This window comes from Thalassophryne amazonica, chromosome 11 (genome assembly GCF_902500255.1).
Source record: "Thalassophryne amazonica chromosome 11, fThaAma1.1, whole genome shotgun sequence".
NCBI classification, from domain to species: Eukaryota; Metazoa; Chordata; class Actinopteri; order Batrachoidiformes; family Batrachoididae; genus Thalassophryne; species Thalassophryne amazonica.
Genome location: NC_047113.1, coordinates 12521222 through 12537920, shown reverse-complemented (window position 1 = coordinate 12537920; position 16699 = coordinate 12521222). Strand labels below are relative to the sequence as shown.

General features: G+C 38.6%; 1 protein-coding gene across 2 annotated transcripts in view; it reads left to right on the top strand.

Moving 5' to 3' along the window:
- The window catches only part of stag2b (stromal antigen 2b), a 93939-nt gene that overhangs the window by 42417 nt on the left and 34823 nt on the right, over positions 1-16699 (top strand). For both annotated transcript variants that reach the window (XM_034180917.1, XM_034180918.1), the window contains exons 8-23: positions 3923-4074; positions 5070-5143; positions 5292-5415; positions 5876-5974; positions 6130-6209; positions 6944-7051; positions 7292-7403; positions 7518-7635; positions 7714-7817; positions 11491-11583; positions 11694-11783; positions 11922-12125; positions 12923-12993; positions 13119-13206; positions 13336-13416; positions 16356-16448. In XM_034180917.1, the coding sequence (XP_034036808.1) occupies positions 3923-4074; positions 5070-5143; positions 5292-5415; positions 5876-5974; positions 6130-6209; positions 6944-7051; positions 7292-7403; positions 7518-7635; positions 7714-7817; positions 11491-11583; positions 11694-11783; positions 11922-12125; positions 12923-12993; positions 13119-13206; positions 13336-13416; positions 16356-16448 (1691 nt within the window). The remainder of the gene's footprint in view (positions 1-3922; positions 4075-5069; positions 5144-5291; positions 5416-5875; positions 5975-6129; positions 6210-6943; positions 7052-7291; positions 7404-7517; positions 7636-7713; positions 7818-11490; positions 11584-11693; positions 11784-11921; positions 12126-12922; positions 12994-13118; positions 13207-13335; positions 13417-16355; positions 16449-16699) is intronic.

Genomic DNA, 16699 nt, shown 5'->3' with positions numbered 1-16699 from the left:
GCCGAGTCAAGTTAGAACAATAAGAGTCCAGTCAGAATTAATAACTTCAAAGCGAAACACCATTTTGTTTATTTTTATTTATGTCCAGAGATCAAGGATACAGTGATCAATTTCATATTTCTTTACTTTAAGACTCAATGAAATACATAGAAAACCTGTAAAGCCTACTTTTAGTACAAAATTCATGAGGTATCAATAAGGAATCGGATCGATAAGCAGAATCGATAATGGCATCAATATCGATAAAATCTTATCAATACCCATCCCTGTGTGTATATGTATGTATGTGTGTGTGTGTGTGTATATATATATATATATATATATATATATATATATATATATATATATATATATATATATATATATATATATAATATACGACAAATTATACAGAAGGCAATGCGCATACATTTGAGGGTATTTTAGCATTGTGCTATATTTTAGATTTTGAAGTTAAAAACTGATCAGATGCCAGCAGTAAGCTTCAATGGTCTTAGATGAAGCCCACTCGGAAGTCAAAAAGTTGCAGTTCCTTGACTGGCTGCTTAAGGCTAGCTCCAAAAACAGGCAGATTCTCTTTCAAACCCATGTTGAAATGTCTAACTTTAGTGCAGAAATAAATGTTTACAGCCTGGTTCAAAAAACAAAACAAATCCCCGTCTAAGGCAACTGTACGGGGGGAGATTTTTTTTTTCCCCCCCTTCTGTATTCTAACGTAAGTTTAAGATGTTTTTAAGCTACAACCCCAATTCCATTGAAGTTGGGACGTTGTGTGAAATGTAAATAAAAACGGAATACAATGATTTGCAAATCCTCTTCAACCTGTATTCAATTGAGTACACCACAAAGACAAGATATTTAATGAACTAAAAAGGAGACTTCTCTGTGCTTCTGTACACCACAAAAAAATCCAGTGCAACCAGGTAGGACTGATTTGTAGAAGAGGAAAGCCGCTGGTGCAACACAGAAGTAGGTTCTGAAAAGTCTTGTAAGGTGCTGAAAACATACAAAAGAGACTAACGTTTTGATGTGCAAATCACATCTTCATCAGAGTCCTGAAAAGATCTGGATGGTACAGCCTAAATACTAAAAGGAGCCAGGTGTCATAATGTGTAAAGGGGGCGTGACCATCCGTCAGTCAAGGCACTCAATTTATAATCGGTTCATAATTATAGACACAATGTCCCAAAAAACAAACAACCTGACAAAAACCCAGAATAAAAACATAAATATTAATGTTAAAGAAAACAAGTAAATTTCAATTCCTCTTTCAAACCAAATGGTTCCAAAGTGCCCAAAATATAAATCCAAAATGCTTCTCTACATAAAAGTTTTTTATTAATGTCGCCTCCTCTGGGTGGAACTGTAATTTTCTTATTCCCCCAGAATTTTAAAGATGCTGGAGAGCCATGACCGGCCTGTTTATAATGCCTTGCCATGGCATAAGTTAGATTCTGGGTACGGATTGCTGTTTTATGTTCAGCTATCTGTAATTTAAGTTATGTTTGGCCAATATATGCCAATCCACAAGGACATTTTAGGAGGTATACTACATGTGTAGTGTTCAATTGATAAATGAAGAAATAGAATATTGCTTACCAGTACAGGTATGAGAGGAAAAACTTCGCATCGGTGGAATTAGAACAATGTGCACAATTACTGCATCTAAAGAAACCTTCAGTGGGCTGGAAGGCCAAGTAGTTGACAGGAATAGTCATATTTGAGTGAACCACTCGATCACAAATATTACGGGCACGCCTAAATATAAATTTGGGCAGTTCAGCACAGATGTCTTTAAGTGTCGGATCACTAAGAGTGATCTGTGCTGAACCGCCCAAATCCCCCACACAAAAACAAAGTTTATCAGTTTGAACATTAAATATCTTGTCTTTGTGGTGTATTCAGTTGAATTTAGGTTGAAGAGGATTTGCAAATCATTGCATTCTGTTTTTATTTATATTTTACACAACGTCCCAACTTCATTGGAACTGGGGTTGTACAAAGTTAGGCATAATTGGGGGTGTGGTCGCTTTGAGTGACAGCTGTTGAGCCAAGCCTGACTGGCTCATAGTACTCTCATAGCTTAGACCAGTGATTCTCAACCGGGGTGCTGCGGCACCCTAGGGTGCCGCAGGTCGCCGTGGGTATTTTTCATATTCGCGATTATTTTTCATATTCGCGATTACCGTGAATTATTTTATCCACAAAGCATAAAACGACTCAGAATCTGATGTCAAACGTGCTGCAACCTCGCTCTCGTCTTAAGGCGGGACAATAACAAGGAGGCTGACGGCCGATTAAAACAGTGCCGTCTCCTTCAAAAGCCATCTAAAATGCGGAGCTGTCGGTGTGTGTGTCTGTGCCTGTGTGTGTGTGTGCGCGCGCGCGGAGTTAACAGGCTGCAGACTGCGAGGGAGGGGGTGGGTGAAGGAGATTCCTGAATGCAGGCGCGACACGTCAGTGTGCAGCGAGCGCGGAGCAGAGAGAAGATTTTAACCCGAGTGAACGTTAACAAAACGGAAACATGAAGCTGCCTTTACTTCTCTCTGAACTTTCTCTAAAGGTGTGATTCTGCCGTTACCGTCCTGTTCACACCATGTGCGCGTCGTATGCTGAATTTATGAGATCATGAGATGAAATAAACGGTCAAATATCTTTAAAAACACATTTTAAAAAATGAGAATATATGAATGAACTGAGCCACAAAAAAAAAATGTTCAGACGCAGAGATCACAAAAAGCAGGTGAGAACTCTGAACTTTAACAGCTGTTATTTTCCAAAGGTATTAATTTGTTCAATCTTGAGCTTAATGCAGTGTTTAAGCACAAAACGTGACTGATGAGGAGAAACAATTTCAGAAATGCAACAGAAACAACCACAAATTAGAAAAAGTTCGGACTGTATGTAAAATGAAGATAAAAATAAAAATGTTGCACCATTCCCAGTTTCTCCACTCACAGATGCCAAACGTTCTTCCAGAGTTGTGTAATTATACTACAATAATAGAATATAAAGAAGGGGAAAAAGAAAAAAAAAATAGACAATATATTTGTCAATCGCAATTATTTGTCTGACAATTAATCGTCTCCAGAAATTCCTAATCGTGACAGCCCTACTTGAGATCAGAGCGCAAAATGCTTGGGGATTTTCGAAATGTGTTTTCTGTATCGATTTTCTATTGCGATAATTGGGTTTTGCGCAAAACCAGAGGTAATAGCATTATAATATTATTTTGGTTGGTGGTGTGCCGCAGGATTTTGTAAATATAAAAAGGGTGCCGTGGCTCAAAGAAGGTTGAAAATCACTGGCTTAGACACTGCTGACAGCGGCTGCTAGCTGTTGTGGAGGGCTGCATCTGTCGTTTTTAGCATTTTGTCACAAATACCTGGAATAATATGGCTTCTTGTGTGGTGAAATATCATAACGGACGTTGCGCAGTCTTTGTCCAGTAAATATAGTCTGTGATCAGGTGTAGCCAGAACGTGTTGCTCAATGCTTCTTGTCCTGTAGTGTGTCATATATAGTCTAAAAACAGGTGTTTTTTGTTTTTTTCTTATCCCTTTTTTCATCACACATGGAGTGCGTAAGCTATAGCTCTTCTGCTTTCTTCAGTTTTTACAAAGAGAGAGGCTGTAACAAAGCTGTATGGCAAAAGTGTCACCATAAAAAGTACATTACCAATTAAAAAAAAGAATAAAAGTCGTAAACAGTTTCCATCAGAAAAATGAAAAGTGCTTATTAACTGTGGTCAGCAGCAGCTTTTACTACCCCTGCAGTTAACGTTTATAAATTCGATGATTCACATTTGTGAATTGATTCAGAATCATTCACATTCACATTGTGATGAATCTAAAGCACTCAGCTGCGGCTGTACTGATCAATTAATACTTTAATTTCATAATTTTGCCATTCTCTCTGACAGCAATGAAACTGATGACAGCCCTGGTGAATGTAGCGCTAAACCTGAGCATAAACATGGATAACACCCAGCGCCAGTATGAAGCTGAGAGGAACAAAATGGTGGCCAAAAGGGCCAATGACCGCCTGGAGCTGCTTCTACAGAAACGCAAAGAGGTAAGGTTTGGAATATACCAGATTGTTATCAGTAGTAATAGTCGTCCTTCTGCTGCTTCTCTTCCTCCCCTTCCTTCTCCTTATTTTATTGGCATCTTGTACCTAAACAAAGCAGTAGTAATTAATACAGACAAGAATTGTAAATTGGTTTGATGACAGTGAAACATTTCTATTTTTAGAATTGTGGTACTATTTGTAGTTGGTGATCTGTTTGTACCTAATGTCATTCTGCTCGTATCGTCAGTTTATTAGGTTATATCACAGCAAGTCTTTATTTGCTCTGACACTTGCAAGATTTTGATTATTTTTGAGATTATTTCGTAGCGGATTAATCATTTTCTCTGTGAGTTGGCTGTTGAAAACGGCTCTAATCGCTTCCGGAATCACAGAGGACTGCTCCAGCAGCAGCTTTTTTTTTTTTTTTTCCCCCATGTGCGTGCGCTTAATGAAGTGGAGAAAGCTGTCTGAAAAGGTAATTATTTGTCATCTTTATATTGTAATGGCTTGGTAAAATAGTTGCATGTTCATTCCTTGTGTGCAGCTGTAAAAGTATGTTTATGATAGATTTAACATCTCATTATAATCGTTCAGACAAGCTGCCTTCCGATGCGGTGCGCTGACACAATCACTCGCACTTACATGCTGTGTTTTTGACTTGTTTGCGTAATGTTCATGTGACATTCACGTAATTAATGTGTGATGGAGAATTTGAACATTTCAAAATTTTCTTTGCCCACTTGCACGAAGCTGCGCACAGTTTACAAGTTTGAGACAAGTTTACTCTTGTGCATGCAAGTGCGTGGATCAAAGTTGTGCAGGTGTCAGGGGGCCTTTACTAGGTAGCCATCTGTTGGTTCACTACTCAGCCATTCCTCAGTGTGGTGACATACTGTCATCATTCGTAAAAACAGTCCCTATTGGTCACAAAGTGCTTTAGGTTTCTGATTGATTTAGGCTTTATTTTTTACTATGTTTCTGTCTTCTCTTTATTTCAGCTTCAGGAGAATCAGGATGAGATTGAAAACATGATGAATGCAATATTCAAAGGAGTATTTGTTCACAGATATCGGTATGGCTTCACATCATACAGATCTGTTATCCAAAAAAGAAAAAAGGATTTTATTTTAACTTTTTGTTCTTTAGTTAATGTACTCTGTTGAGGCTGCTGTACACAACTCATTATTGGATTCACTTGTGTGCTAATAATGTCTCAACAGGGATTCAATAGCAGAAATCAGGGCTATCTGTATAGAAGAGATAGGAGTGTGGATGAAACTCTACAGCGATGCCTTCCTTAATGACAGCTATTTGAAGTATGTGGGCTGGACGATGCATGATAAGGTGGGTTAATGTAAGACTTGTTAACCTCTTGTCTTCTCCATGTGATATGTAGTTGCGTCAGTAAGGGCATCTGGTGTAAAACGTACAAATTCAACATGCAGATCCACCTCACATTTGCTGCAATGGCCCCAAAGGTCATTACAGCATTTATTTGTCACTTTACTTACTTGAAATGCAGCTGAAAGCCCTTAACATCAATATCTTGGTGACTTAAATTGCAGGATCAGGTAGTCTGGCCTGTTAGTTAGCAAACAGGTTGACCCATGTGCTTTGTTGACAGACTGTGTAAAGCAGTCATACGTTAATCTGATGTTAAATCTATTATTTTATGTTTCTGTGAATTTTTAAAATTTGTACATCAGTTGCCTTTTAGTTAATGGAAAAATGAACTTATATTTAGCCAAGTAATTGGTTTAACTTGCTACCCTGGTTAATGGCTTTTCTTAATATTCTGTTGCAGCAAGGTGAGGTACGCCTGAAGTGTCTGACAGCTCTGCAGGGTCTTTACTACAACAGAGAACTCAATGCAAGATTGGAACTTTTCACAAGTCGCTTCAAGGTTAGCACCACCTGCTGGACATCTTAAGACATAACAATTCAGCGGAATGTTTCTTATTGCAATGTTACAAATTTCAGTCTCAAGCTGTTTGGCCATATATTGTGATATACCTTACAGCAAATGAAAATAAATGTGTGATTTCTTGCTTTGCTCAGGATCGTATAGTTTCCATGACCCTGGACAAAGAGTACGATGTTGCAGTACAAGCAATTAAACTACTCACTCTAGTTTTGAAGTAAGCGTTTTTCCTTGATCTTATGCACCTTACCCTGTTTTTGTAGAGCAATTGTATTTTTAGGGGAAAAGCATGTTTTACAAAGAAATCCAAAAAAGCAGCAGCCAGCCTAGCTGCCATATAATGTATAATGAAGTGGCGCATACAGATTATATTATCTTAAACATTGTTTATTGTTATTTTTTATCATGTCACAAGACTGTCTTATGTGACTTCATTATTTACTTTTGTGGACTTTGCTGTTTATTTGCAGGGGTTTTTTTTAAGTGATTTGACATAGCTGTAATTGGCTTATTGTTTTGTTTTTTTTGTTTTTTATCTTAATGGTGGTCATCTGACAGCATCCCAGTGTTAAAAAGAGCCTGCTGTTCACATTAATTAAAGCAGTAAGAGCATTCAGCAGAAGGTGTCAGACATCAGAATCTGACATCTATTTCACAATTTTTGACTCGTATCAACATACTCTTTGCCACTACAGCTGTTATTGCTGTGCCTGAATCATGGCTGCTGGCGCAGCCTCGTTTTTTGTGGACATGATTTAGCAGTAGCTGTGATAATAGATTCAACTCGTGCTATGAGACAATAGGCAATATTGGTTCATGAGAATGAGACAAGATGATATTTTAATACTATTTTTAAGCAAACTTCAATGAAGAAATATATGACTAGTAAATAGCCTTATATTTACATAAACCTAAACCTCCCTACCTAACTAACTGTCATTGTGTCTGCAGTAGTACAGATGAGGTGTTGACGCCTGAAGACTGTGAGAGTGTCTATCACTTGGTTTACTCTGCTCACAGACCTGTCGCCATTGCAGCAGGGGAATTTCTTTACAAGAAGTATGTCCCACACTAAAATGCTTGATCTTTGAAGAACATTCAAATGCTTTATGAAAACTGAATTGTGATGTAGGTATATTTCAGAGAAACAAGTGGCAGAGTGAGCATTTACCTTTTAACTGGGTTAAAGTTATATAGTATATGAGCTGATTTTGTTTGAAGTTCTTTTTAAAAAGAGTCAGTGCTCAGTCCAGCCAAAACACAGCTAGTGATTCTTGTGCATTTTGGCATTCTCAAAAGATTATTCAGCCAACGGGAACCAGAGGAGGAAGGCACACTCAAGAGGAGAGGGCGACAGAGCCCCAATGCCAACCTCATTAAGACCACTGTCTTCTTTTTCTTAGAGAGTGAGGTATGTCTCTTGTCTTTGACTGTTCTTTTATGTAAGACATCGGTTGTTGTATTCACATCAAGTCAGCAGGTACATTGCCCATTCATAGTTCTAAATGAACGTCTTTCTCCATAGCTCCATGAGCATGCCGCCTATCTGGTGGACTCCCTCTGGGAATGTGGTGCTGAGCTACTGAAGGACTGGGAATGTATGATTAGCTTACTGCTAGATGACCCATTACCAGGAGAGGAAGGTACTATTTGCGTGTGTTTTGCAGGTTTGAGTCGCCTGTGATCAGAGTGGTGCTCTGACTGTTTTCTGTTTTCTGTAGCTCTTACAGACAGGCAAGAAACAGCATTGATTGAAATAATGCTGTGCACTGTACGACAGGCTGCTGAATGTCACCCACCTGTTGGCAGAGGCAGTGGCAAGAGGGTAAGAAGCTAACATATCTTTGCAGGTTTGGGGTCAGGTCTGGAAGTAACCCAACTTCCAGTAACTGGGTGGTTGCCATCCAGGACCCAGCACAGTTCAGATGGCAACCACCCAGACAGCCAGCTGGTCCATTTGTTCCTCTTGAAAGTAGCCATCTGCTCTAGCCAGGTGAAGTGTTTGTGGACTTTTCCAGCTGCTGGGGTCTGTAATCACTGTGGAACATTGTATGCTGGATCATGCCACAACAGAAGCGCCACATTTACAAATATAATGGCTGATGTTACCTCATAATGCAGGTGATACTTCTTATCGGAGTCTCCCTGAACAACCACTTGTTTGGCTCAAAATCATTATAGTGGTACCAAAGGATCTTCTGAAGCAACAGAGTACCCAAGACATCCAGTCATCATCTTAGGTCACTGATTAAGGTCCAGGTCTCAAACCATACAGACAGGAACATCCAGGACCCAAACGACTTGGACTTTCATTTTCCTGTAAGGTTATGTGTCGCCAGAAGCACTTTTGGCAAGCAGGCTTATGACTACTTAAGTTCTTTTCAAGTGTATCTTGATCTGAACAGCTGTGAACCCATAAATGTGATTGTCACTGCTGAAATAAATGAATGTCTACAATTCTGACACTTTCACCCCATATAGATGCAATTTTGAAGTCAGGAAGTCATTGAAATAGGTCCTGGATCTTGGTCTTGATCCTGGACCATCGCAAACCCAGATGCTCAGAATGGTCACTCAGTTTCCCAAGTGCTTTTATGTTTATTGTACATTGATATAATTTAGCAATGTATCAGTATTGCTTATAGGCTGATTAAGCTACAGTAGGGAGTACTTTCCTGGTCTTGTATATTGACACTTTGGGAGATTATAATGTCTAATTGGGCATGTCTGGAGCTGCACAATATTTTATCTGTTTGCAAGATGCCAGTATGCTTCAAAAGAATTAGAATTTTCCCACAACGGACCTGTTTAATGATTTCTGAAAATATTAGAATTTTTTTTTTTTAAGTCTGACACATGGGGCTCAATTTTTCTTTGCTATCATGCACTACTGCTGCTACTAATTGGTTGTTGATGCTCACACTGAGTCACACTTACATGTGTGTGATATCACCAAATTTATGTGTGAAACTGCACTACATTATTTGTTTGAGTTTTTAAATTTTAAAATAAATAATTTTGCCTCCTGTCACCTCATCTCCCTGCTTCTTGTGAGATTTTCTCTTTTGTGCTATTGATGGCTCTGTGTGGTGTTTTCTGATGCCATTCTACACAAGGTAGCTTAAAAAAATCACATACAGTAGGTGTTCCTCTCTAGACACACACTGTTTTGTGTTTTTTCTTGTGCCTGTTGGAATATCCTGACATTCCCTAGTCAGTTGTATTGATCCATTCCAGTGTTTATTTTAACTTTCAAATTTATTGCACTGTAAAATTGCCTGCATTGTTGCATTCTGTTTTGGTAATGTAGTGCAGACATTGAGATAAATGCATAAAGGTACTGCGACTAACCTCTGCATGCATGTGTGTCACCATTTATTAAAAAAACTGGACTGTGAAGGCAGTGTTCAGTGTAAGCCATAGGTGGCCAACTGTACTATAAAGAGCCCAGAATGTGCAGGGTTTTGTTCCAGCTGAACAACACAGCATGTGATTTTAGTGATGAGAGCCACCTTGAGTTGAAAGATCTTTAAGGCCCTGTCACACCTTGACGATTTATCCTGCGTATGCCGACTGTATTAAAAATGCTGGCATGCGCTGGCGTACGTCTAATAAATTAATGCAGCTGTCACACCTTAACTATTAACCAGCGTATGCCCACAGCCCCGTTTCCACCAAGTGGTTTGGATTGGTACTGCATGGTGTGGTGCAGGTCAGAAACACGGCAGTTTAACATTATTTTATTTTTTATTTTCATTTTTTTATCTTGGTGGACCATTTTCATTGTGTACAGAATGCTGATGAGTCAACTGGCTGTGGTAAACACTGCCGTGAATGAATGGAGTGCTGTGACTCTAAACTTTCAAGTTTTTAAAAGATTTGTGCAGCATATCTGTGTCACGGACCGACATCGCACAGAGAGATGGCGAGAAAGATTGAAAAAGTCTTATAAGGACAAGAATCCGTGGAATTGTTGCTGGCTTCATCAACACACCTGAAAGATAAAAGAAACGGGAAAAGTGAACTGTGCTCTCTCAGGAAACATGGTAAGAATTTTTATCTCCCTGGAAAATAAACAGGATTTTAGACAAGATTATGTGACTTTTTTGACTAATCTAGACTTTCTTTCATTGCAAAAAGACATTTATGGCTTTGAATGGATTTAGGCTGCATGAATTTACAAAAGAATATATGACTTTTTACTATAAGGTATGTTATTGATATTTTACCATGATTTTCCAAATATTCTACAAGCTTTAGCTGTGGTTTTTGAAATGCTGTAACAGTCTTTTCAGTCTTCAGAAATTTCATGTAATTTAATTGTTCTGAGTTAATGCATAATTTGGTTTACAATTAAAAGGAAAATCATTCCAGGTCCTACTTCCATGTCATATTCTGTTATTTCAACATCATCGACAGGTTAAATAAAAGGTTGAATATAGGATCATTTAAATATCCACTAATTTTGAGATTTGTTCTTCCAGGAGATGCTGAAAAAATATCATTAGATAAAAATTTAATTCTGGGGCCCCACAGGGCCCTAGACCCCGGCTCCTGGGGAGCTGTACCCCCAGACCCCCTGCAAATTTTCCTCAGATTTCACAATTTTCATTTCACAGCCCTGCACTTTAAAAGTATAAAGAGTCACAGCACTTACTCAGCTTTGATCACACCTGATTGATCTGGTCGTCTGATGATCACAGCGACAGCGCTTTAAAAGTTTAAAGAGTTACAGCGCTTCATTTGATCACACCTGATTGCGGTCATCTGGCGCTTTAAAAGTTTAAATCATCGCTTCTGTGTGATCAGAACACGGCACTGACATCCTGTGAGAAATGCACCTGGAGCAGAAAAAACACTGAGGGACTTCCTTTAAAACCTTATGTTTTCACGCACGACAGTAAAGTATAGTATCAGACATCGTTTTCCAAAATCAGGAGCTTTATGTGGATACATGATGGATCGGACTGAAGGGAACAGGTAATATTTACTCCGTGTGTGAATGAAACAGTCTGTTCTCATGAGGACTGCAGGTTTCAGCCAGTCAGTGGCCAGCATTAATGGACATATTTAGACTTGTGAGTAAATTACAAGAAACCTGTGCCAACTATCACATAACTTACCTACAACTTATGCCCCGCATGTGCGGGGCATATGAGTCACATGGTGGCATTTGTTGAAAATTTTCGGCATGCCTAAAATTTTTGAAGGAGCTCAGCTTATTAGGACGTATATTAGTGTGCTCTTCACTTATAAAAATTTTACCCTTAAATTATTAGACTTACGTCAGCATTTTTTAATATGGTTGACATACGCTGGCTAAATCGGCAAGGTGTGACAGGGCCTTTACAGTATGTCTCAACAGATGGTAAAAATTATTGGAGGCAGGAACTGAGGAAATGTTCCAGAGACTGAAATTTTCTTGTTCTTACTGAGTGCTAATTATTCTGCAAAACCATTACCTTGACTGTGTAAGTTCTGACTGCTTCTATTATTAGGTGATGACATCTAAAGAGAAGAAGACTCAGCTAGATGACAGAACCAGGACAACAGAACTATTTGCAGTGGCTTTGCCCCCTCTACTGGCCAAGGTATTTTCCTGAAATCAAAGAGGATACTTAAGCTTTTCAATTTGCTTCAAAGGTATATTGATTTAAAAAAATAAAAACACAAAACATTCTGTTAAATGTTTGTCATGTAGTACACTGTAGATGCAGAAAAGGTGACAAACTTGTTGCAGCTGCCTCAGTACTTTGACCTAGAAATCTACACGACAGGGCGTCTGGAAAAGGTAAGGTATTTCCAGTGTCAGATTCAGTTGCAATTTCATATGCAAAAAAAAAAGTAATTAACCATATTTGATATGCTACTTGCCATCACTGGTTTGTATCTAATAATATGCCAATATTTATAATATTGTTGATTCCAGCACCTTGAGGCCCTGCTGCGTCAGATCAGGGAGATAGTGGAGAAGCACACAGATACAGAAGTGTTGGAGGCGTGCTCCAAGACTTACCATTCCCTCTGCAATGAGGAGTTCACAATCTTTAACAGGGTGGACATTGCACGCTCTCAGCTGCTGGATGAGTTGGTGGACAAGTTCAACAGGCTACTGGAAGATTTTCTACAGGAGGTAGGAAGGACACAAAAGTGCATATTGATACTCAGTTAGCATTTGCTGGTTTAAGTTTTTGACTGTATGCTAACCTTAAGCAAAAATACAGCTATGCACAGTCTTATCATGATTGTAAAACCTAAGATGTATTTCCATCAAAAGTGAATTATATGTCTGTTGTGGTTGTTTTTGTTGTTTTTGGTTTTTTTTCCTGCACTTCATGTGAGTGGACTGTCAAGGGACTGTTTAATCCCTATATTTATATGTGCAGTGGTCGGGGTTTTATGTAGCACTCTTAATTATGCTACATGTGATTTAAAAATGTCATGTGTATTGATTTTGCAAGCGGTAACATGCACATGGCATCAGAAATTACTTGATGGGGTTATGAATCATGGTACATTTTTAATAAAACCATTCACACACTGAGTAAATACCTGTTGTCATTTCAACCATACTTATCATCAGTCTGGAAGACTATATTTGGAAATACTTCAATTCCTTATCATGGAAATTACTAAATAAACACAGCATTTTTAAAGAAGTCCCTCTGTAATTTCTCCATCTGCATTTCTCAGCTTCAGCCAGAGGATGCCAGCACCTTGCCCCACCAACAGGAAGGAAAAAAAAACTTAAATTAAAAGTTGAAAGTCCTTTCTGCAATTATTTTATCACTGTCGAAGTGCTCCATTTATTCATACCAGTGTTCACCACAGACAACTGTTATCCATGCATTGTCCAAACCAATGCATATCATGGTACTCCAGGACAGCAGTGTGCACACCTGAAAACTAGTGTACTATTTCTCTTTTCAGGGTGAAGATGCTGATGAAGATGATGCTTATCAGGTTTTGTCAACTTTGAAGAGGATCACAGCATTTCACAAGTAGGTCTTTTTTTATTTTATTTTTTTTAAGTTTGTCTTTCCTCCTTAACCTAATATTCTCCTTTCATAGTAATTTGTCAGCTTCTGTGTCCATGTCTGAACACATTTTATTTTCTATGCTGTAGTGCACATGACCTTTCTCAGTGGGACCTCTTCACCAGCAACTTCAAGTTGCTTAACACGGGTATAGAGAATGGAGACATGCCCGAGCAGGTTGTGAATTGCATACACGCATGTGAACACAAACACTCAATGATTTGTCACTTAAGTTTTATTTGTCTTTTTTTTTTTTTTTTTTTTTTGCATCCACGCTCATTCACCTGTTTGTTTTTGTATGAGCAGATAGTGATCCACTCACTCCAGTGTACTCACTATGTCATCCTGTGGCACCTGGCCAAGTTGTCTGAGGGCAGCTCCAGAAAGGTGAATTCTTTTGCATACATGTATTGTGTGGGTTACAGGGCAACTGTTCAGTTGTCTCCCCAACACACACACACACACTTTCTTAACCATATATAGATACCAAAGTTTGTGAGCAGAACCAAAGAAGCTAATAAATGTTATTGTAAGAGGCAAAAACAACTGGACTAAGCTGCTTGTTATCAACACTGAACAGATGAAAATGCCTGGTCAGAGCTAACCGTATACACATTTTCACTAAATGTTATTAAATGGTTATAAACTCTAATACATTTTTAAGATGTTGTAGTTATTATCATAATATAGGTGTCATCCTCATTGCTGTTCTGGCTGTTCCACAAAATTCAAACAAATGGAGTGCCGAGTAATATGAAGGTTAGGTTGTTTTCTCTCTCTCTCTCTCTCTCTCTCTCTATTCAAGAGCGTGGTCTTTCAGTTTGAGAGCATCATTTATTAAATATAGCAGAGTGTTGTGTGTGTAGGTGGTGCTATTTTGTGGTCAGAGATGATAATGCAATATTTTTCATCTAATAGTTGTTTCAAAATGTAAGTCACAGGACCAGTAGCCCAAAGCGCATTAAAAAAAACAAACAATGTGACTTATCCTCCTGAAAATACGGTAATTTAAAGTAACATCTTACATTCATTTACAGAAGTATTCACCTTTAGATTGGCTCTAAGAATTTTGTCAGTAAAGCTCCTGGGTGTGAAATTTTCATGTTTACATGGATTTCTTCTGAGATCTTTGGTTTCCTCTCACCATTAAAACATGCACCTTACGTTCAAAGTCCCAACCTGGCTGGTATAAACGTATATAAAGTACACAATTATGCGTTTTCCTTACAGTACGGATTTTGACTACGTGTAAATAAATAAATTCAATAAATGATATTTACAAAAGATAAATTTATGATGAGGATTAAAGGGTTCAAATTCACTCCTGCAAATCAAGGAAATTGAACTCTGAGATCTAAATAAAAAGTATCAGTAACTCTAAGAACTGTGTGCTGTTTTTTGTTAGCTACAAACAGGGTGTCAGCCCTCTGGTGCACAGAATGTTGGATTTCATATTTAACATGATGTTTAGCTGCTGCTATATTCTTGCGTTAAGTGACAAATATATTTTTATTTATTATTATTTAGCAGCAGAGCAGCTTTTTCAAAAATTGCTTTCTGCATCTCACATCAGAAATGTCACACGTGTATGTCTACATTGTGTTATGTTATGCAAACAAGTTCTAAAAGATGTCACATTCAAGACGAGCAGTAGTAATGGTACATAAATGTAATAGTAATGGGACATAAATATAGTTCCACATGTGATGTGGTTTTGAGGTCACTGTTCATTACATTTTTGGTACAAAACAACTTTTTTTTTTTTTTTTTTTTTTTGTAAATTTAAATAAACAAGGGGATAAGTTGGTAACTATTCTCAACAGGGCGGTTGCATATCTGCTGCTTTTAAAACATCTGTCATTTGTTATTTCTTTGGAGGCTGCTTAATTGGTATGGGGAGTTGGGTTTACACTGTCAATTACTTTGACTTTGGTTATTGTGTGACGTACAACCGGCTTCATACCTAAACACAGATGAACAGTGTCATCATTAGGCATGGGCCGGTATGAGATTTGGACGGTATAATAACCGTGGGCAAAAGGACCGCGGTTTCACGGTATTATGTATAGCTTTAAAATGTGCTTTAATAACATTATGGCTATTTGCATATGAAGCGTGCATGATTCAGGTGCACTAATTGACACGATGTCTACCGCTACAAGCGCTATATCACTGATAAATTTAGAGAAAATACCAAAATGATTGTCTCTCTTTTAGACATGTAGCATCTCCCCTGTGGGGAAACATGACTGACTTGTTTAGGAAGAAACGTGGCTGGAATAACGTCTGGTACTAAGCTGGCCCAATACTTGGCCCGGCTTCACCAACAAAGTGCTTGGAATAGATGTATTTGTCCTTCTTGACATGTTTGTGGGAGAAATTTGGTCGACCACAAGCACGACTCGAGTCCACCACTTCTCAGTGGTTTCAAAGATGGGATAAAGTTTACTCCTTCCATGTAATCCTTTGCAGGTATCTTGAATCACCCCGTGTCTGGCACAGGCCATAGCTATGGTGCTTTGTTGCCACCGTTTTTGGTTTTGAAGGGCTATTCCGCGGGAAAATAAAACAAAAAAGCCAACTTGGTTCTTTTAGACGTAGGGAAAAGTTCAGTGCAGGTTCCTCCTCCTTCAGCCATGATGCAGGGCTAGCTAACGTTAGCTGCCTGTTTGTAAACAGAGACAGAGGTGTGCGCCAGGGGGAAGGGCGGCAGCAGCCGCCTCCGCTCTGCCTGTCAAGAATTCTCATAACCCGCTCATACCGTAGGGAAGGTATAACAGAAAATTTTAGTGGTTTTTATACCGCGGCTTTTTCATACCACGGTATACCGTGAAACCGGTTGTTGGCCCATGCATGTCTAGTCATCATATAGCTTTTTGCCTGGTCCACGTGTCTTTGTCTGTCAACTGAGAACCATATTGTATTCAGACAGTAAAGCCTGCACGCTGTACATGCACTGAAATAACATCCACTCTGTTGCTAAAGTTAAACAGGGGAAACAGAGCTCCAAACTGAGGTCCACAGATGGGAGAAGAATTCCACCCATACCCTTACTGTATTTGTCTGGTACAAACTCATTTGGAAGCCACATTAGGGAAACCAAGTTGTCACATAGGGATGCTGAAATGAATAAAACAGTTTGTGCTTCTCTTTCTGTCCCTCAACGTTTCCTAATGCTATATCTGAATAAACTCATTCACAATAATGTGGCATAGCACAAGCTCACTATCCTGATCTTTCCTTTTAATTTGAATGGGTGAGACCAAGCTGTGACTGAAAGTATGGTATTCAATTTTTTTTTTTTTTTTCTTTTTTCCCTTACTTAGGAGGATCTGGTCACCTTGAGAAAGCAGATGAGGGCATTCTGTATGATGTGTCAACGCTACCTCACTAATATCAACACTGCCGTTAAAGAACAGGTATCGTGGACACTATACTTAAAAAATGCACATGGCCTCTGATGTAGCAGTTTTTTTGAGTTAAAAGATCACTTGTTCAGTTGCTTACATGTGGAAGGAGCCAGTCATTCTGGTTCAATCCAGTGGCATTACTTTTTCTGTGATGTGGTGCCTGTCCACAGTATCCCTCCCCAAGCAACACCACAAAAGTGCAAATAAGGAGCTAACTTGTGTTTCTGAAATTAATTTGAAGCTTGAAATATATTGTATTG